Source organism: Hypanus sabinus, chromosome 9, assembly GCF_030144855.1.
Source record: "Hypanus sabinus isolate sHypSab1 chromosome 9, sHypSab1.hap1, whole genome shotgun sequence".
NCBI lineage: Eukaryota > Metazoa > Chordata > Chondrichthyes > Myliobatiformes > Dasyatidae > Hypanus > Hypanus sabinus.
Window position 1 is genome coordinate 49,359,655 of NC_082714.1, and position 22,956 is coordinate 49,382,610.

General features: G+C 38.7%; 1 protein-coding gene across 5 annotated transcripts in view; it reads right to left on the reverse strand.

Annotated features, from left to right (window-relative positions):
* LOC132399375 (katanin-interacting protein) overlaps window positions 1–22,956 on the reverse strand; it is a 130,355-nt gene that overhangs the window by 81,914 nt on the left and 25,485 nt on the right. For all 5 annotated transcript variants that reach the window (XM_059979654.1, XM_059979653.1, XM_059979655.1 and 2 more), the window contains 9 exons: window positions 21,905–22,014; window positions 19,143–19,274; window positions 14,913–15,053; window positions 14,398–14,608; window positions 7,624–7,755; window positions 5,236–5,414; window positions 4,203–4,303; window positions 2,483–2,585; window positions 1,946–2,170 (listed from right to left, as the gene is read on the reverse strand). In XM_059979654.1, the coding sequence (XP_059835637.1) occupies window positions 1,946–2,170; window positions 2,483–2,585; window positions 4,203–4,303; window positions 5,236–5,414; window positions 7,624–7,755; window positions 14,398–14,608; window positions 14,913–15,053; window positions 19,143–19,274; window positions 21,905–22,014 (1,334 nt within the window). The remainder of the gene's footprint in view (window positions 1–1,945; window positions 2,171–2,482; window positions 2,586–4,202; window positions 4,304–5,235; window positions 5,415–7,623; window positions 7,756–14,397; window positions 14,609–14,912; window positions 15,054–19,142; window positions 19,275–21,904; window positions 22,015–22,956) is intronic.

Sequence of the window (22,956 nt, forward strand, 5' to 3'; positions counted from 1 at the left end):
TACTAGCTGCAAAGAGTGTTGCTTGCACTCTGGTACAACTCAAACTCAAGGACTGACTTCAGAGATCATACATGTACGTTAAATAACAACACTGCAAGCAGTGCATGAGTAAGAAATGCCACAATGGAACACTGTCGGCTTTAGAACACAGAACATAGAACTGGCCCTTTGGCCCATGATGTTTGCATCAACCGTAATGTCAATCTGAACCACTCATTGGCATGCACCTGATCTATACCTCTCTAGTCCCAGCCTGCTCGTGTGCCTCTCCAAATGCCTCTTAAACATTGTTATGTAACTGCTTCCACTACCTCCTTGGTCTTGAGTTTCAAGCCTATTTTTTTTGTAAGAAAATTTGCCATATAAATCTCCTTTAAACTTTCTCCCTCTCACCTTGAAATTACATCCTCTAGTATTCTAGGTTTCCCTGTAATGTTAATGCTCTGTTCACCTCACCATTGCAGCACTTGTCCTTCATATAACTTCCACAAAGGGTGCTGAGGTAATCAACAATCTTCTATTAAAGTCACATACAGTTTACAAATAAAATGACTATTCATGAAGCATGGCCAACAAATATATAAGTAATCTTAACGGAAACATTTAACTTCTGATTAATCCATAAATGAAAAAGTGATCTGTAGGTCTCAATCAGAAATATTTTGATATTCTGCTAAAGGGAAGGAATACTCTTTATGTAGCTCAATTATCAAAGTAAATTTATTGTTAAAGTACATAAATGTTTACCATAAACAATCCTGCAATTCATTTTCTTGCGGGCATTTGTAGTAAACACAAGAAACACAACAGAATAAAAGACTGCTCCCAATAGTTCGACAATCAATTTGCAAAAGACAACAAACTGTGCAAATACCAAAATAAGTATCGAGAACATTAGATGAAGAGTCCTTGAAAGTGAGCCATAATCTCATTGGTTGTGGGTACAGTTCAGTAATGGGGCGACTGAAATTATCCCCTATGGTTCAAGAGCCTGATGGTTGAGGGGTAATTCCTGAACCTGGTGGTATGGGTCCTGAGTCTCCTATACCTTCTTCATGATGGCAGCAGTGAGAAGAGATTATTTTATGCATAAAATGGGAGAACAGGCCCAAAACAGTTTGTAATGGAGGTTGGCAGCCATTGATGTGAATATTCAGTAGATTAACTAATTACTCACAGGCATCTTCGTGTCCTTTCTTGAATTTATTCTATGCACTATTACAGCTAATTTCAAATGGGAAGGGTAAAATATTTGTAGCATTTGAAAGAATAATGCAGGTTAGAATCTAGATATTTTCACAGGCTTCACACAATCTATTACTTTCCAAACACTCTTAAGAAACTTGTATAGATATACCACTGAAGGTACCCTGAATGACTGAATTATAATTTGTACAGCAATTTTAATAAGCAGGATCATAAGAAACTACAGAGAGTGGTGGACTCAGCCTCATACATCACTGGCTCATCCCTCCACAACATCAGCAGTACCTATATGTGGTACAGGGTCAAGAAGACAACAAAGATACTCAACATCCAGACCATGTCATCTTCTTGCAACTACCATCAGATAGGAGGTACAAAAGCCACCAGGTTCAAATATTCAGTTCTTGAACCAACCTACGCAACCCAAATCACTTTGTGTATATAGCAACCCCACAACTACTTTGCACTAAAATTGACATTTTGTTATTCTGTGTTATTTTTTGCATTATATGTTCATTTATGTTCTTGTAAAAACTGTGCATCAGGTATCTACAAACAAATCTTTCACTGCACCTCTTCATACATGTACTTGTGCATATGACAATAAACTTAACCGACTTTCAGCTTTGGCTATGACAAGTGGAATAAAAATACCTAACACAGATGATTTAAGTTAAACAATATAATTTATCCATTTATCTACAAAGAGCCTTCAATTTTAGAGATCCATATTGCTTACCTTTGTCCTTCCATTTACTAAAGAGTCCAAATTTCCAGGACAATATGCATTTCTGACATCAATATCATGAGGTGAAACAGAAATCTTCTGTTGTTTTAGGTCAAAAAACTGCACTTCTGTTAAGCCCACTTTGTGATCATTGCCCCAGTTCGATAAAATTTCCATTGAGACATAAATTATATCCTTTGCAGATTGCCTGTCAAATACTCCAACACTCTGGTGAGTCTTTTAGGAGGAAAAAAAATACATTTTTAAACTATTTTAAGTTGAAAGTAAAGTTCCTGCTTCATACTTCAAAATTTGCTGCATACCTTTAAAACATGCAAAAACATAAAATCTTTATTTCAAATTGTTAAAACTAGAAAAACTGCATGGAAACCAAATTATTGCAAGTGTCAGCATTTATTTGATACCTTTCTTAATGATAGATTCCAGCATTTATCTGCAATCCTTTTCCAACTACTTTACAGGCAATTGGCAATTTAGTGATACAGAGAAATTCAGCACTTCAATTAAAATGAAATTAAGTTCATTCACCTCAGTACTGAGTGAATTTTGAGCTATTAAAGTACTGTTACTGGGTCTCTCATTCAAAGGATCATCTATTTTCTCCAGTACTTTTCGAAGCTTCTTTTGTTGCCTAATCAAAACATAGGAATAGTAGAATTATAATTAAGTTTACTTCCTCTGAAAATAAAAGCATAAATATAAAAACAAGGGCTAGAGTCATCATATCATCCACCCCATAAGTCCAGGTTGGCCTTCTTTAGGACAATCTAATCTGTCATAGGTGGTGTGGTGGAGATACATCTCTACCAAAGGAGGTGTAGGGTGCTTCTTCCCTCCACTAGCCTGCAGTTCATCCTTGGGCAGGGTGGACTACCTGCTTAGACCCCCGATCAGGGTCACATGAAGCCATGGTTGTATGAACAGCTGGTGCACATCACAAGTCCTGGCTATGCGACCACTGACGCCAGGTAGACAATCTCTGAAGATTATTGATAATGGCTTTGGACAGGTGTCTTGTAAAGAAGGAAATGACAAACCACTTCTGTAGAAAAATTTACCGAGAACAATCATGGTCAGGAGACCATGATCGCTCATGGTGTAAGAGGTAATATTTTTCCAGGGATAGAAAAGTGGCTGGCTAACATCAAACAGAGTAAGCTTGAATGAGTCTTCCTTGTGATTTACAATGCAACAAATAGTGTGCCGCAAACATTAGTGCTGGGATCAGAAATTTTTACAATTTATATAAAATATGTTAGACGAAGGGAATAGAAGTTTGATGGTTTAGTTTTTTAGGGTATTAATTCAACTACCAACTGGAGCACTGCATCCAGTGTTGGTCTCCTTATTTGAGGAGGAATGTAAATACATTACTGGCCGTTTACTAGACTAAATCTAGGCAGGATTTCTTATAAAGATATACTAGAGTAACTAAGGTTGTATCTGCTGTGGTTCAGAAGATGACTGGAGACTTGACTAAAACATATCCTGAAAGTGGATATGGTAAAGATACTGTCACTTGTGGGAGAATCTAGAATTCAAGGTCACTGTGTCAAATATTCAAATAGAGGTGATGCAATTTTTTTCTTTGGGGATCATGAGTCTTTGGAACAAAGGATAGACTACACAGAGTTTTTGAATATTAAGGGATGATTATGTGATGAAAGTGGAGTTGAGGTTTCAATCAGGTTCAGCATGATCTTGTTAAATGGTGGCTCAGCTGCCAACTCCAGCTCTTAATTCATATGTTCATGAAATGAAATGATAGGGTAATAAGAAAAAAAAAGTTGTGCAGAGCTTTGAGAAAAGAGCAGTAAAGGCAGACATAAATATTGCTACCACGTTTCGATGATGATGTACCAACATATTTCTTGGACTTTAGGAGGAGACTCAGATCTTCAGCTAAAACAGCTTAATGACAGAACTTTTCAATCCACATTATAGGATTTCAGGTATTATAGGCACTTCAGATATTGATTAAAAAGATGATGAAAAATATCTCCAGGAAGCATTCTGACGAACTTGTGTAAATACATTGTTTAGCTTATACAATCTATGATCACATTGAACAGTGATGCTTTTCTCCATGATTTCCCATCAAAGATGTACATTCATGAATTCATTATGAACGTTAATAAAAGGGGTGCAAAAAGTCTATTTAAAAGCATCAAATATTGTAAGTAGAAAGGGAAATTAGAAAGGCCAACTTTTTGTGTGTTCTAATCAAAAGAAAGATAATTGAGATTACCTGGGTTCCAAGAGACCGATTCGCTCAATAGCTCTATTGATCATCTCATGCTTCACTGATGAACACTGCAATCTTCCATTCAAGGCTGCATCTGGTGAATGCTAATTCCCAAGAATAATAAAGTTTAAAAGAAATTCCAAAATACAAAAATAACCTTATTCAGATAAACTTGCTTTAAAACATTGATTCTTAAATATCTACCATATTTTTATATTCATTTTGATTACCTTTTCAGAACACAAGCAAATTGGTTAAAAATTAGATATTTTTTCACAGAAAGCTTAACTCAAGAGTTTTGATAATGCAAAGTAAGATGAAAAAACTGATATTTCACCTTCCTTACTATTGCACTTTGATGCCGTTTTTTCTACAATCTTTTCATATTATTTAAGTCAATGACAATACAGTTACTCCACATTATCAAAAGCACATATTAAACAGGTACATTTTAGACCCGGCTTTCTTTGTGCTTTGAGAGTTTCTGTTTCTTTGCAGTAAACTTACAATTACATTATTTTATTGATTTTAATCATTTTTGTTTAATTTTAGCATGGTTAATAATCAACAACATACTTAAATTTTTTTCCAGAGTCAGAATTCCACCATGAGAGGGTACATTCTGCAACAAGCCTCTTAAATGGTTCTTTCATTATAAGCAAGCCTCTTTAAGTGGTGCTTCTAGCATTAATTCTATTGCCTCTAAATTTATGCATTTATATAAAAATTACATTGTCTATTTGAATAGAAACTCAAACTTTTAGTGCTCTGTGTGACACATGCAGAAGCACAATTTCTGGAAGTCTTGAACCGATACAACCAATTGTCCAGGTTTGGATTTCACAATTTATCAATTCATCACAATTTCATTCCCTATGGTTAAAGTAAAACTTAACTATAATGCGAAGTCTAAACGTACAAGCATGTTGCTTAAAAGAATTTCACTAAGGTTGCTAAAAAAAACTAGGTCTTCAGATCTTCTAATAATCTACATGTTTTAAGACCTCTGAAAGTTCATTTTTCTGTCATTACGTACCAATTGCCAACACGTTGGTGTTCTTATTACTGTGCTCTGTTTTTCTTTTATTTTCAGCACATCTTCATTTTCTTTCTGCATTGCTTGGAAAATGACTGAAGCAGATAAGTCTGGATCCTTGGTATGGCATGTATTCCTTCTCACAGCAGAATGTACCCTTTCGTGGTGGAAGTCTTGCTCTGGAAAAAAAAAATGAAATGATGTTACTGATCATCAATCATACTAAAACTAAATTAAACTTTAATGATTAAAATCAATAAAATAATGTAATTATACATTTATGGCAGAGAAACGAAAACTCAAAACAGAAAGAACGCAGAGCCTAGAATCTGAATGATGGACTTGTTTACCTTGTGCTAATGATACCACGTGGAGTAACTGAATTTAAATTTACTTACATAATACGAACAGATTGTAGGTAAGAGGCAATTTAAATGTGATAGGAAGAAGCACTGACATTTTACCACTTTGGAGATTGTTTTATGGATTTCAGTTTAGGAATAAATGTACCAAAGCAAAGGTTGATAATTATTATACTGGACAACAAATATTTTCGAAACTGAAGAGTGCTGACACTTTGCAATAGTTCAACCAAGCTAAAAATGTTTTGTTGATGATTTTCATTTGCACTCAGTGTCTGAGGCTTCTTGCTTAAGTGTGCAAAAATAATCAGCCAGAATTGATGGATTCCAGTTGCCTCGATACCATTTGTCACCGCAACGTCTTGGTGAAACAGTTCACCATGCCCGTTGCTGACAGCGCCAAGATCTGCAGGGAAGAAGTCGAAATCTGAATGCAACAAATGTGAGGTGCCTGGGCTTTGTTTTGATAACCAATTATACACCAGAAGTAGAACTCATAAACTTTCTAAATAAGTGGAATCATGCTCCGTCTTTCAGATTTAAGCATATACCATACTCGCCACAAATATAACAGAAAGTATTGTAGCTGTGACAACATTGGTGAGACATTTTGCTATCACAAATACCCCTGAAAATACCATTACTGGTTATGCACGTGCACACAATATGTTATGCATGCAAAGCACGTGCTTCAATGTGGTCATAATCAGATATGCATGTAAACACAGTGCATAGAACAGTGATGTGCGATGTTCTTATAGCCTCTCTAAAACCTGTCCTGTCATGCAACATCTGCCCTGCCTAACCATGCCCAGGCATGCCTGGACAAGACAGAAAACTTTCCGGCTTACATTTGGGGCAACACTTTAATTTACTTGAATTATGAATTAAACTATCAAACATAGGTGATTACAAACAAATGGTGAACGATAGAGAAATTTCATTGTGATTTTCATAATCAGCAGCCCAGAATCCATAAGATACATTCAAAAGTATTCAGGAAGCAAAATCTTTGTTGTCTAGTATTATTACTCTTTTACCATTTTCACCCTTTTTCATAAAGCTTGTCCAAAGCATTTATAGGTCATTCCCAGCTTATGAATAGTCAACTTATATATAGCCTGTGCATACATATAAGCATTTGGGAGACTGACATTATGAAAGTGCTGGCTGTTATGGATCTGCAGACAATTTTTGCCAGGTGGGAACTCTGTTCACTGTTCCCTTTCCAACCTGCGAACTGTTTGGGTTACTGCCAACTAACCATTTAGACTCATCCTACTGTGAGGAAGAGAGACAAGGATGGCAATGTTTGGAAACCTTGGATAAGCAGAAATGGAAAGTTCATCAAAAAGAGAAAGGAAACATAAGTAAAAGCCTAGAAAGCTGAAGATGGACAGTGCCTGGGGGAATATAAACGAAGCAGGAGAGAACTAAAATGTGCAATCAGGAGGGCTAAAAGAGGCAATGAAATGTCCTTGGAGAGTAAGATAAAAGACAATTCTAAGGCTTTTTATATTTAAATTAAATAACAAGACAGGTAACTGGGGAAAAGTTAAGACCACTCAATGAGAAAGGAGAGAATTTATGCCTACAACTAGAATAAGTGGGCAAGATAGTAAATGACTACTTCAATCATTATTCACCAAGGAGAAGGACATATTATGGAGGGATATGATATTCTCCTGCAATTGATAAGCTATTGTGAAAACTGGATAACATTGCAAGAACCAATTCAACTTCATGAGGTTGGGTCTCATAAAAACTTATCTTACTAATCTGATACCTTCTCATTCATCTTCACTTGATGCAATTATGCCACTTGTCAGACAATATTGCTTCAAAATCTAAATGCTATGTCATATCTTCAGTTGGCTGCTTAAATTTTAAGATACTTAATGGAAAAAAATCAATACGATTCCATATTCTAAGCTGATTCTATTATGCAAACTTGCAAGTTGGCAGAATATCAGGTGTAAGGACTAAATACTTCGCTTGATACCTGCCACATTGAAATAGACCTTACTTGTTTGTTGGTTAGAAGCAGGAGTGGCAGACCGGTCAAAAGATTTACTTTTCACAAGAAGAGGTTTCAAAGGAATGTAGGATGCAACATCATCTTTTCGCCTTACTGCTAGAAGCTGCTGTTTTTGTATGCCTGCAGGAAGATGAAATGATAAATATTCCGTTCTTTACTCATATTTATCTTGTTATCAGAGAGTTCAGAAGTTTTAACTTAATTCTATTATCCTCTGATTTTTCCCAAAATTCTTACTTCTTCTGAAAAAAGTAATGGCAACAAACATATGGTATTGAAATCATATAATATTAGAAAATCAGTTCAGCCTCATTAGGCTGTTCTCTTAAACATCTAATAAGTCTGATACTATCTCAAATACTCTGCCAACGCATTGATATGGCACTTATCAGACCATATTTACATTACAAAGAAACATTCATATTTGATATCCAACATTACATTTGCCTTTCTTACTACTAACTCAACCAGCAAGTTAACTTTTAGGGAATCCTGCACAAGGACTCCCAAGTCCCTTTGCACCCATGATTTTTTGAAAATTGTCTATGCCTTTATTCCTTTGACCAAAATGCATGGTCACCCACTTTCCTGCACTGTATTCCATCTACAAACTTCTTTGCACACTCTCCCAGCCTCTCTAAGTCCTTCTGTAGTCTCTCTGCTTCCTCAACGCTATCTGCCCCTCCACCTATCTTCATATCACGCACAAACTTGCCTGCAAAGTCATCAATTCATTCATCCAAATCATTGACATAAAGAGTTCCAACACTGACCGGTGTGAAACACCACTAGTCACTGGCAGCCAACCAGAAAAGGCCCCCTTTATTTCTACTTTTTGCCTCCTGCCGGTCAGCCAATCTTCGATTCATACTAGTATCCTTCCTGTAATACCATGAGCAATCAGTAAGCAATGTCTTCATTGTCTATCCTGCCTGTTATTTCCACAAGGTCAAGCAGATTTGTTAGGCAAGATTTTCCCTAAGAAAACCATGCTACCTTTGGCCTATTTTATCATGTGCCTCCAAGCACCCCGAAACCTCATCCTCAATAATTCATTTCAATATCTTCCCAACCACTGAAGTCAGGATAACTAGCCTATAATTTCCTTTCTTCTATCTCCTTCCCTTCTTAAAGAGTGGTGGCACTTGCACTTTCCAGTCCTCTGGAACCATTCTACAATCAAGTGATTCCTGAAAAATCATTACTAATGCTTCCACAATCGCTTCAGCTACCTCCTTCAGACCTTGGGGTGTAGTCTGTACCTTAAGGCCTTTCAGCTTCCCAAGCACCTTCTTCTCAGTTATAGCAACTACACTATCTTCTGCCCCATGGTACTCTCAAATTTCTATCATACTGCTAGTGTCGGCCATAGTGAAGACTAGAGCAAAATACTTAAGTTTATCTGCCATTTCTTTACCCCCATTACTACCTCTCCAACATCATTTTCCAGTAGTTCAATATCCACTTTCACCTCTCTTTTACTCCTTATATATCTAAAAAAAATATTGGTATCCTCTTTCATATTATTGGTTAACCTACTTTCATATTTGATATTTTCTCTCCTTATGGCTTTTTAATTGCCTTCTGTTGTTTTTAAAACTTCCCAATCCTCTAACTTCTCTCTAATTTTTGCTATATTTTATGACTAACCTTTTGCCTTTATGCTGTCTTTGACTTCCCTTGTTACCTCATCCTCCCTTTAGAATACTTCATCTATGAGATGCGTCTATCTTGTGCCTTCCAAATTGTCCCCAGAAACTCCAGCCATTGTTGCTCTCCCTCATCGCTGCTGGCATTATCTTCCAATCAATTTTGATCAGCTCCTCTCTCATGCCTCTGTAATTCCTTTTATTCCATTGTATCTTCACCCTCTCTAACTGCAGGGTGAATTCTATGATTACTGTCTTCTCACAGTTCCTTTACCATAAACTCTCAAATCAAATCTGATTCATTAGACAACACCCAGTACAGAATTGTCTTTCGTCTAGGAGGCTCAACCACAAGCTGCCCTATAAAGCTATCTCATAGGCTTTCTACAAATTCCCTTGCTTGGGATCCAGCACCAACCTGATTTTCCCAATTACCTGCATATTGAAATCACCCATGACTACAGTAACATTGCCCTTTTCTATCTCCCATTGTAATTTATATCCCACATCCTACTGTTCAAAGGCCAGTATATAACCCCTATCAGTATCTTTTTACCTTTGCAGTTTCTTAACTCTACTCACTAGGATCGTACATTTTCTAATCCTATGTCAGCTATTAGGGAGTGTGAACAGGAGATAGAGAGGAGCTACAGGGATTTAGTCACCCGAAGGCTGCAGGAAATGGATAAGTGGGTGCTGGTCAGGGAAGAACTCAGATAGTAGAGAGCACCCCTCTGGCCATCCCCCATGGTAATCGCTATTTCATTTTGGATGTTGTTGAGGGGGTGACCTGACCGAGAACGACCACGGCGATCGGGTCTCTGGCACTGAGCCTGTTTCTGTGGTGCAGAAGTGAAAGAGGAAGATGAGGAATGTGGTAGTCATAGAGGATTCCATAGTGAGGGGAACAGACAGGAGGTTCTATCAGCCTGATAGAAATACCCGCATGATGTGTTGCCTCCCAGGTGCCAGGGTATGGGATGTCTTAGATCAGGTGCCGAGTATTCTGAAGGGAGAGGGTGAACAGCCAGAAGTCTTGATACACGTTGGTACCATAACATAGGTAGAAAAAGGGAGGAGGTCCTGAAGAGAGAATTCAGGAAGTTACGTAGGAAGCTGAAAAGCAGGACCTCTAGGGTAGTAACCTCAGGATTGCTGCCTGTGCAGTGTGTTAGTGAGTGCAAGAATATCATGATCAAGTATATTAATGTGTGGCTGAGAGACTGGTGTAGGGGGCAGGGCTTCAGATTCCTGGATCAATGGGGTCTCTTCTGCGGGAGGTACGACCTGTACAAAAAGGATGGGTTACACCTGAACCCAAAGGGGTCCAATATCCTACCAGGCACATTTAATAGTGCTGTTAGGGAGGGTTAAAACTAATCTGGCAGGGGGATGGGAACTGGAGTGATAGGGTTAAAGAAGGGGAAAACAGAAATAAATCAAGGATAGCGTGCAACAGAGATTATAGAAACAACAGGTAGGAGATGAGGCTTAATCACAGCCAGTGGCATGAGTTACTGGGCAACAGTGGTGTGCTGCAGTTAAAACAAAATGCAACAATTACAGGACTAAAAGTGTTATATTGAATGCATGCATCATATGGAATAAAATGGACGATCTTGAAATTCGGTTACAGATTAGCAAATACGAAGTTGTGGCCATCTCTGAAACTTGGCTAAAGGATGGCTGCCACTGGGAGCTGAGGATATATGGTGTATAGGAAAGATAGGTTAGTAGGCAGAGGGGGTGGTTTGACTCTGTCTATAAGAAATAATATTAAATCAGTAGAAAGAGATGACATAGGATTGGAAGGTGTAGAGTTTCTATGAGCCGAGTTAAGAAATAGCAAGGGTAAAAGGACCTTAATGGCAGTTGTATACAAGCCTCCAAACAGAAGCCTGGATGTGGATTACAAATTACAGAAAGAGATGGAAAAGACATGTCAGAAAGGCAACGTCACAGGGATTTTAACATGAAAGTGGATTGAGAGAACCAGGTCAGTACTGGACCTCAAGACAGAGAATTTGTAGAATGTCTAAGGGATGGTTTTTTAGAACAGCTTGTTGAGCCCACTAGGGAATCGGCTGTGCTGGATTGGGTGTTGTGCAATGATCCAGAGGTGATAAGAGAGATCAGGGTTAAGGAACCCTTAGGGAACAGTGACCACAATATGATCTAGTTCAGACTGAAATTTCAGAGGGAAAAAATAAAACCCAATGTGTCAGTGTTACAGTGGAATAAAGGAAATTCCAATGGCATGAGAGGGGAACTGGCCGAAGTTGACTGGAAAGGGACATTTGTAGGAAAAACAGCAGAGCAGCAACGGCTGGAGTTTCTGTGAAAAATGAGAGAAGTGCAAGACAGATATATTCCAAATGAGAAGAAATTTTCAAAGGAAAGAAGGACACTACCATGACTGACAAGTTAAGTCAGAGCCAAAGTAAAAGCAAGAGAGGGCATACAGGAAACCAGAGCTAGTGGGCAGATAAGAGGATTGGGAAGCTTTTAAAAACTTGCAGAAGGAAACTAAGAAGGTCATTAGGAAGGAAAAGATGAATTATGAAAGGAAACTGGAGACTAATAGCAAAGAAGATACTAAAAACATTTTTAGGTATATGAAGGGTAAAAGAGAGTCGAAGGTAGATATAGGACCAATACAGAATGATGCTGCAGATATTGTAATGGGAGATGCAGAAATGGCAGAGAAACTGAATGCATATTTTGCATCAGTCTTCTCAGTGCAAGATGTCTGCAGTATACCCAGACATTCACCAGTGTCAGGGAAGTGAAGTTTGTGCAGTGAAAATTACGACTGAGAAGGTGCTCAGGAAGCTTAATGGTCTGATGGTGGATAAATCTCCAGGACCTGATGGAATGCACCCTTAGGTTCTGAAGGAAGTAGCTGGAGAGATTACTGAGGCATTAACAATGATCTTTCAAGAATCGATAGATTCTGGCATTGTACTGGATGACAGGAAAATTGCAAATGTTACTCTCCTATTTATGAAGGGTGGGAGGCAGCTTAGCCTGACATCAGTGGTAGGGAAATTGTTGGAATTGTTAGGGATGAGATTATGGAGTACCTGGAGGCACATGACAAGATAGGCCAAAGCCAGCGTGGTTTCCTGAAAGGGAAATTCTGCCTGACAAACCTACTGCAATTCTTTTGCAATTACAAAGGAGATGCAGTAGACGTGGTGTACTTGGATTTTCAGAAGGCCTTTGACAAGGTGTCACACGAGGCAACTTAGGAGTAAGTTACTAGCGTGGGTGGAGCATTGGCTTGTTGGCAGAAAACAGAGAGTGGGAATAAAGGGATCCTATTCTGGCTGGCTGCCGGTTACCAGTGGAGTTCCACAGGGGTCAGTGTTGGGACCGCTGCTTTTCACAATGTATTAATGGATTTGTGGCTAAATTTGCCGATGATACAAAGATAGTTGGAGGAATGGGTAGTGTTGTGGAAACAGAACCTGCAGAGAGACTTAGATAGTTTAGGGGAATGGGCAAAGAAGTGGCAAATGAAATACAATGCTGGAAAGTGTATGGTCATGTACTTTGGTGGAAGAAATAAACCGATAGACAATTATTTAGGTGAGGAGAGAATTCAAAATGCAGAGATGCAAAGGGACTTGGTAGTCCTTGTGCAAGATACCCTAAAGGTTAACCTCCAGGTCGAGTCAGTTGTGAAGAAGGCGAATGCAATGTTGGCATTCATTTCTAGAGGTATAGAATATAAGAGCAGGGATGTGGTGTTGAGGCTCTATAAGGCACCCATGCACACACTTGCAGTTTTGGGCTCCTTACTTTAGAAAGGATATACTAACATTGGAGAGGGTTCAGAGAAGATTCACAAGAATGATCCAGGGATGAAAAGGTTACCATGTGAGGAACGTCTGAAGCTCTTGGGCTGTATTCCCCGGAGTTCAGGAGAATGAGGGGGGATCTCATAGAAACACTCCGAATGTTAAAAAGGCCTGAATAGATATGACAAAGATATGGCAAAGTTACTTCCTATGGTAGAGGATTCTAGAACAAGAGGGCATGACCTCAGCACTGAAGGACATCTATTTAGAACTGAGAGGCGGAGAAATTACTTCAGTCAAGGGGTGGTAAATCTGTGGAATTTGTTGCCACAAGTGGCTGTGGAGGCCAAGTCACTGGGTGTATTTAAGTAGAGATAGATACAATAGGTTCCTGATTAACCAGGGCATCAAAGGGTATGGGGTGAGGCAGAGGAGTGGGGATGACTGGAAGAATTGGATCAACCCATGATTGAATAGTTGAGCAGACTCGATGGGCTGAATGGTCTACTTCTGCTCCTATACCTTATGGTCTTTCTAAGGATTTGATGTAACTTTTTTTTTACTAACAGAACAATGCAAAACCCTCTACCTACCTGCTGTCCTTGGATCTTAAGCCACCAACTATGATCTTTCAGCCACAACTCAGCAATGTCCACAATATCATACCTGGCAATTTCTACAAGAATGCTACAAGATCATCTACTTTATTCCACATACTGCATGCATTCAAATATAACACTTTCAGCCCTGTATTCATCTTGGCATGTGTTAACTGAAAATACAAGAGGTGCCCTTTTTCTTTCAACTCTCATCAAAAATACAAAGGCAGAAGTAAATAAAATCTAAGGATATACATTTAGTAGCCACTTTAATAGATACAGGAGTGTATTTTGAGGTCTTCTGCTGCTGTAGCCCAACCACTTCAACTGGATACAGTAATTATATATGTGCAGAGGTCAACTTATGAAGAGGAGAAAATTGTTCCACTGTGTAAGTACTTGCATCTTACTATTTGCATTTTACTTCAGTATGACACAGAATTAATTATACTGCCCTGCCTGTCCCATGGCTATTTAATTTATTATAGTGTTACAAGGAATATCACAGATCAGTTATATTGCAAGCAATCACATTGCTTAAAGTAAAATTACTCTTTGAATCTATGTATGGTCACTATTTTAAACATAATTCAACAAAGGTATTAATCCAAAAATAAATATTACTTCTGCCAATACAAACTTCAAAATTTGCATACTGAATTCTATTAATGGTAAAATTAATTCCATATTTTTCAAAACCTACAAACTTACTTTTTGTACTAGGCCCAAAATCAAGTACAATCAGATCTCCAGATTGTACACTGCTGTGTTTTGGTTCTTTATTCAGCTGTATCTCTGCTGAACCCTGAGTTTCAATCTGCTCTACAATATCATCCTCCAGTGAATCGGAGTCCTCGCTGCCAATGCTCTTCTCCTCATTAAGCTGGAGGTCACCATTTGGCTGCAGGCTTCTTCTCAATAGCTAATACAACAGGTGATCATAAGTACAGAACTAATAAATACAAAAGAAAGCAAGCCATTAAGTTGATCATTGTGTCCTACAGAGTCTGGCTAAAAGAATACTTCAGTTCAACGCTACGCAATTGATCAACAGCACAAATAGGGACAGCAACAAATACAGGATTTCATGCAACCCATAGTTAAATAGAAAAAATCTTTACGAGATCTAATGAGAAATATGAGATATTATTTAGAACACATTTTACAATTAAAATAGGAACAGTGCAATTTGAATAAATGCAATGAATGAAAAAGGTCAAGCACACCTTAATATCTTGCACATTCAGTAGTATTTTTTCATTGCCAGCACAACAGCAGGTTTCTGATGTCCTTGATGGCTTTATGAAGGAGGACTCTGAAAAGGCACAGGAGTCGCCTCTGTGCTTGGATGATTTATCACCGAGATTCTGCAAGGATTTTAGATGGAAAATTAGCAAAATTACATTGAAACAAAGGCCAATATTATCATAAAATATATAAAAATTGTGTTTTCCCTATCATTGCAAGCTGTGTCTTTGGCTGCCAATCAATTCATGTCCTTTAAATAACATCTTTATCCGAGTGTTTTTGTCAAATTTTCCAACAATCAGATCTGTGTGTATTTGTTTCATACATTTCTATTATGCTCAAAGCATTTTCTTCTGTTTTAATGTTCCTATCCAAATTCAGGTACATATCAAAATAAACTTTATTATCAGAGTACATACATTTCACCACATACAACCCAGAGATTCCTTTACTGCAGGCACACTTAGCAGATCTATAGCACAGTAACTGTAAACTTTAAACATCAGGAACTGTTAACTGTAAACAACCCGTGCAAACACTGATACAAATAAATAGCAATAAATAACAAGCATGAAATAACAATATAACAGAGTCTTTAAATGAGTGTAGTTATCTCCTTTTGTTCAAGAGTCTGATGGCTGAGGGGTACTAACTGTTCCTGAACCTGGTGGTGCGAGTCCTGAGGCTCCTGCGCTTTCTATCTGATGGTAGCAGCGAGAAAACAACATGGCCTGGGTGGCAAAGATGGATGCTGCTTTTCTATGGCAAAGTTTCATGCAGATGTGCTCAGAGATTGGGAGGATTTTACCCATGATGCACTGGACCAAATCTGGTACCTTTTGTAGGATTTACTGCTCAAAGCCTTCAGTGTTCCCATACCAGGCCATCATGCAGCCAGTCAGCACACTTTCCACTACACATCTATAGAAGTATGTCAAGGTTTTCGATGACCTGCCAAATCTCTGCAGACATCTGAGGAAGTACAGGTGCTGTCATGCATTCTTCACAATACTATCTATATGATATATTTATAGGGCAGCTCCTCTGAGATAGCAGAAGTTGAAATTACTGACCCTCTCCACCTATGATCCTCCAAATGATTACTGGCTCATGGACCTCTGGTTTCCCTCTCATAAAGTCCTCAATTAGTTCCTTGGTCTTATTGACGCTGAGTGAGAGTTTGTTGTTAATACATTACTCAGCCAATTTTTCAATCCCCCTCCTGATTCATCTCACCTTTTGATACAGTCCACAACATAGTGTCATCAGCAAACTTGTTTGTGGTGTTGGAGCTTTACACAGCCATGGGTGTAAAGCGAGTAGAGCAGGGGGCTAAGTACACACCTCTGCAGTGCTCCTGTGCTGATGGAGATTGTGGAGGAGATATTTTTGCCAATCCAAACTGATTAGGTTCTGCAAAAGAGGAAACCCAGGATCCAATTCCACAAGGAGGTACTGAGGCCAGGTCTTGGAATTTATTGATTAGTTTTGAGACAATGATGGTGTTAAATTCTGAGCTGTAATTGATAAAGAGCATCCTGATGTATGCATCTTTGCTGTCCAGATGTTCCAGGGTTATGTGAAGAGCCAAAGAGATAGCATTTGCTGTGGACCTGTTGCTCTGGTAGGTGAATTGGAATGAATCCAAGTTACCATTCAGACAGGAGCTGATATGCTTCAACACCAGCCTCTCAAAACACTTCATCAATGTGGATGGAAGTGCCACTGGGTGATAGTCATTTAGACAGGTTACCACACTCTTCCTGGGCACCAGTACGTTTGAAGCCTGCTTGAAGCAGGTGGGTACCACACACTGCCAAAGTGAGAGGTTGAAGATATCCATCAGCAAGTTGGTCAGCACAAGTCTTCAGTACTCGACCAGGTACTCTGTCCGGACCGGATGCTTTCCTTGGATTCACTCTTTTGAAGGCAGCTCTAATGTCATCTTCAGATACTGAGACCAAAGGATCATCAGGAGACATGGGAATGCACAATGGTTCCTCCCTGTTCTGGGTCAAAGCAAGCATAGTAGGTATTGAGCTCATCTGGAAGTGAAACGAAGCTGTCCCCTATGTTGCAAGATTTAGTTTTGTAAGAGGTTTTCGCAATCAAACCCTGCCATAGCTGTCGAGCATCCCTTGTTGATTCTAGTCTAATCCAGAATTTCCACTTTGCCCAAGAGATGGCTTTCCAGAGATCATACCTATGTCTCTTACAGCATTTTTGATTTCCGGACTTGAATGCCTCTGAAATGGCTCTCAGCAAATTCCAGATTTCATTGTTCATCCAGGGCTTCTGACTGAGGAAAATCCTGAACAATTTTGTGAGGTCACATTCATCCACAGCTGCTTTAACATCTGTAATGACCCTGGTGTAGTCATTTTGGTCCTCAGATGAGATCTTGAACATGGGCCAGTCTACTGACTCAGGGCAATCCTGCAACCGTTCCTCAGCCTCCCACAACCACCTCATGATTGTCTTGATCTCTGGAGCCTTGCTATTTAGGTTCTAGCTGTATACAGGTAGCAGGAGTACAGCCAAATGATCCACTTTGCCAAAATGCTGTCTTAGCGGGAACGATAGGCATTCCTTATCGTAGTGTTGCAGTGGTCTAACTGGTCTAATAGGACCTCTGATGCAACAGGTGACATGCTGGTGACAACTGAGCAGGGTTTTTCTTCAAACAGGCCTGTCTACAGTCACCAACTGTAATTTGAAATGTGTCATGATGGGCCATTTCCTGTTTACAGACAGCATGAGTGCTTTCATGAGCACTTGCTTATGATCGGCCACAGGGATTATGTAAAGTGCGGTGAGGATCATGGATGAGAATTCTCAGGGCAAATAGAATGGTCTACATTTAATCATTAGTTGTTATATGCCAGGGGAACAAGGAGTTGATATAACCCCAACATCCATGCACCAACGAGAATTGACTTAAAAGCCTACACCACCATCTCTTCCCGTAGCAGAATTCAAGGTTCAATCCATTCTGAAAATCGTAAGGCCTTCTGGTTGGATAGCTGTCTGGCATACTTGCTGTTAACCAAGTCTCAATGCAACAAACATTGGAGATGCCTTGCCCTGAAATCATCAGTTTTATTTTCAAGTGACTATACATTTGCTAACAAGATGGTAGGCAGAGAGGCCTCATTCCCCTTGAGCTACAGCATGGTATGAATCCTGCCTCTCCTGCTGCATTTTCGGCCTTGGTCTTGGTGTTGACCCTTAAAGGCGCCATGCTTTAATGGTCTGCATTTAGCCACTGAACGTGAGATGTGAAGATCATTGATGTAATTTCATAGTCCGTTAAGAGGAAATTTACATGCTGCAGATTGCAGCAAAAGTAATTCAAAAGGAGCATATTTAAGAGGAAAACTGGTACAAATTCTTGCAGCTCACAGTCACCCATGTGCACTGGCGCCTCTTGACCTACGCATCTACATCAAACTGCTAGATCTCATATTATAGAAGATACGTTTTCCCTGTTAACAAAGTAACTCTCTCTTGAAATACATCAGTGAAGAGTTTGGAACCAAAACAATTATTGCAACTTCAGCAACAACCTTTGGATTTCACAATTTTGACATAAGGAGACAGCCTGAACTTAAGAAATTTAATCAACAGTTTGTCACACCAGTGAAAAAATAAGGAAAATTTTTGAAGTTGTTGCTGTATCAATCTTCAGAAATGGCTGGCAGAAATTTAGACATTTGATCATTATCCTCAAAACATTTATAAATTTGATGTAAAAATACAAACAATTATTTCACTGCATGACTCTACACATCCCTCGTGAATCTGAAAGATTATTAATCTCAGCTCTCAAAACCTCCAAGTCAGAGATACACAGATTTTCTAATGTATGCATTAAATTTGCCTGCAATTACTATTTTTTAAAGTTGCATCGGCAATATTTTGAACAACATTATATATTTTTAATGCAAAATTACCATTATTGATCTTAAAATGGAAAGATGCTGATCCAAGTTAGGAGAAACTCATGCAGAGGTAAAAGAACAGCATACCAGTAGCATCAAATCTGTTTTCTCTGCTGTAAATGTTTTATAATCTCTTAAGAAATTTGGAATTCAAACTATGGTCATTCTGGATAGAAACTTTGCAGAAATCAAAAGAAATACACTTGTTCACATTTTAAAAAAATCACACGATAGGATTATTAATTGTATCTTTTCAAAGAAAGTTACCTGAGAGCAATTACACAGTAGCTCCTGTGTCTCCATGTTAATACTTTCATAAGGTTCAAAATCATTAGAGTAATCTACAAGTGGACCAAAGTGCAACTGCACACCTTTCTCTGTTTTAATATGGACCGAAGACTGTAACAAAACGACAAAGTTATTTATACAGAAATTAAGGTACTGTACAGCACATATCCCAACATTAAACTGGAACAACAGCACACAACTTATAATTCTGGTTACAATTTAGAATTAGATTGATTTCAAGTATTCTGATCCACAATACACATCTGCCAAGACTCACTTATTCCCATATTCTCCTTTTGGAATAGAGGGAAAAAAGAAGTGAATTCATCAGTCATTAGAATTATGAAGATTGAATAAAAAATGAGAAGGGCAAAAAAAAATTTTCATTACTATTTTGCAGTATATTGAAATACAAGCAAGAAAGATATTTTAGTCCAGTAATGCAATGTACTGGTGCTAATTTTTCCCCCTAAATGTTTTACTTGTTCTGCAGAAGTACCTTTAAGGCATGGTTTACAAAATAGAATAGCTCCTACAACCCAGTTAATTTGGAAAGTAAATACCAATTTCAAAGGATAATTGTAAGCTGGGCTACAAATTATATTTTTTTAGTGTTTCCTCCTCATGGTGATTTTTTTTTAAAGTCCCACATAAATACTGCCAAAAAACTACTCAAGTAATGCAGCTGTTTTAAAGACAATTGATAATACCTACTGTCACAGCCATCCAAAAGCAAACACTCACCAAGTGTATGGAATGCTGACAAAATGGTTGCAGATGTTGAAGACATGGGTAGGACATCTTCAACCTATCACTGCTGCAGTCAGAGGTTCCTGCCTGCCTCAAAGGGGCATCAATCATGCCAGTACCCAAGAAGGGCAGGGTGAGCTGCCTTAATTACAATCTCCCAATAGCACTCATACCGACTTGGCAACGTTGGTCTAACCAAAATTTACTCCTGCCCGAACAAGGACCTGAACTTGCTGCAGTTTGCCTGTCACCACAACAGGTCTACAGCAGAAATAATCTCACTGGCTCTCTGGTCAGCCTTGGACCACCTGGACAAAAGCAATACCTATTTTACGCAGATGTTTATCAATTACAACTCAGCGTTGAACACCATCATCCCATCAGTACTAATCAACAAGTTTTAAATCTTGGGCCTCCGTACCTCCTTACCTCCTTCTGCAATTGGATTTTGACGTCCTTATTTGGAGACCAGTCAGTGGAGAGTGGTAATAACATATTCTCCTCAATAACAACACAGGTGCACCTTAACCTAATGCTCTACTCTACACTCATGACTGTGCAGCTAGGCACAGCTCACATTCCCTCTATAAATTCGACAATGGCATCACTGTTGCTGGCAGAATTTCAGATGGTGACGTGGAGCTGTACAGTACCACAGTGAGATAGATTGGCTGGCTAAATGGCATCGCAACAACAGCTTTTCACTCACCTGTCAGCAACACCAAGGAATTAATTGTGGACTTCAGGAAGGGGTACTTGAGAGAACACACACCAGTTCTCATCAAGGGGTCAGCAGCTTCAAGTTCCAGGGTGTCAACATCTCAGTGGATATATCAAGGGCCTAACATATTAATGCAATCATATTGAAGAAGGCACAGCAGCAGCTACCTTTTATTAGCAGATTTGGCATGTCACCAATGACTACAGAGAACCTTCTGACTGGCTGCATCACCATCTGGTATGGAAGCTCCAACACACAGGCTCAAAAGAGGCTGCAGATGGTTATAGATTCAGCCACCTCCATTTTAGAAACAGCTTCTTCTCCTGTGCCATCGGATTTCTGAATGCTTCATTAACACTACCTCACTACTCCTCTTTTGCACTATTTTTAAATTGTAACTTTATAGTAATTTTTTTATGTCTTGCTACCATAAAACAACAAATCTCATGTTATTTGTCAGTGACAATAAACCTGATTCTGATGATGAATGTCACAACTTACTTAGGTAGCTGACATATTTTGCAAATATTCAAAAGGCAACAAAAAATTTAGTAGCTTGTTCAATTCTCCTTGGCAATGCAAATCTGCCCTATCATATCCTAACTACATTTTCCTTAGAGAGCACTGTCTTCTAAAATATACAGTAATTTGATGATAAAAATCGTATCTTAGAAAAACCCATAATAGAACTGGAAAATGACAGAAATGCTGGTGATTTCAGAAAAAAAGTACTAATTTTCATGTTGAAATATTATTTCTGATAAGTAAAGATGAGATGAGATTTGATTTAAGCGTACTATAAGTTAACAAAATCTCTCTTTGAAGTTACAGTTATAATATTTAGACAATACCCTCTTCTTATGGTAATCTCATTTTTATTAACTAGCAGTGATTGTGCTGCCAGGCAGGATGAGGCATGAGACAATAAATCTGAAATGGACTGAAATCACGGGAACAGCCCTCACCATCACAGAAGTGTCCCATGAGAAAGTCCCAAGAGATCTAAGTCTTTAAAAACACCGTTAATATTCAGCTTGGAAATGTAGTTACGTAATTCATCAAATCAAGGTAGTACAAGATAGTCTCTGCAGAACATTGGAGAAGGGATGTCACCTTGATGTCTTTGATGCTCAGGGTGGGAAGTAGCGCTGGAATTACGTTACAAGTTCTGTTACGCTGGAACATTTGTAATGGGTTTGTGACAGACTGTCTGTGATTGTACAAAAATTTTTCAGGTTTTTAAAAAATGGTTTATAGCAATTTACTTTACCTGTACCCAAGCCTTTCGCTGAACTTTGTCTGGCGCAGTTCGGGTTCGTCGTTTCAGTGTTTCTCTCTCTTGCAGCTCTTCAGCATTGGAAGTCGATCGTGAAGCTGAATCTGAAATTAATTTTGCATTGAAAAATTTTAATATAGAAACAAAAGGTGAACATAGTTATTGCTTCATATCATACAGTTAAAACTAGCACCTTAACAGTATACTGGAAAAGTGCAGATGGCAACTTTTTAAATGTTTGAAAGAAATTTTTAACATACAAGGTCCCTTCCCACCCCCACCATCCATCCAAAAACTCAAGGGTTTTCAAAGAAAATCAAAAATACTCCAAAAAGCATCTAAATATGAATGGAATTGATATGGTAAAGTTAAAATTCGGTAGGACAAAATGAGGAAACAAGGACGGTAGATAACAACTTGTCTTCACACTGAGGAGGTTCTCCGTGACGTAGAGCAACACTGCAATCACACAAATGGGATAAACTCAGTGCAGCTCACAACAGGGTACTGTGAAGAGCTCTGAACCATATAGCCCAATATGAATGTTTCTCTCTCTTGTTACAATCAGGACAGGAAAGGAGTGCAAAAGGGCCTATCAGGAGCAACACCAGGTGGACCCAAAAAATGAGATGCCAGCCTGGTGAAACTGCAAAACAGGACCAACATGCATACTACAAGCAAAAAGAGCATGCAATAGTCTGAGCTAAGTGACCCCAGAATAAATCAAAGCTTTGCACTCATGCATGGTGGCAAATGATTAAAGCAATTAACAGGAGTAAGACGCTCCAAAACATGCTCAGTGTAAACAACAGCGAGGCTCAGCATGAGTAATAAACACCAAGCCGCAGCATTCAGACTTGTGATCAAGCAGAAACCCCAAGTAAATAATTCACCTCCACTTCCACACGAGATCCCCACCATTACTAAGCCACTGTCTCCAAGTTTGATTCACAGGACATGACATGCTGCAAAGTACTTATAATGGCAAAGATTATGGAATCAGACAACATCCCAACTGTCCAACTTAAGAAATGTGATTCAGAACA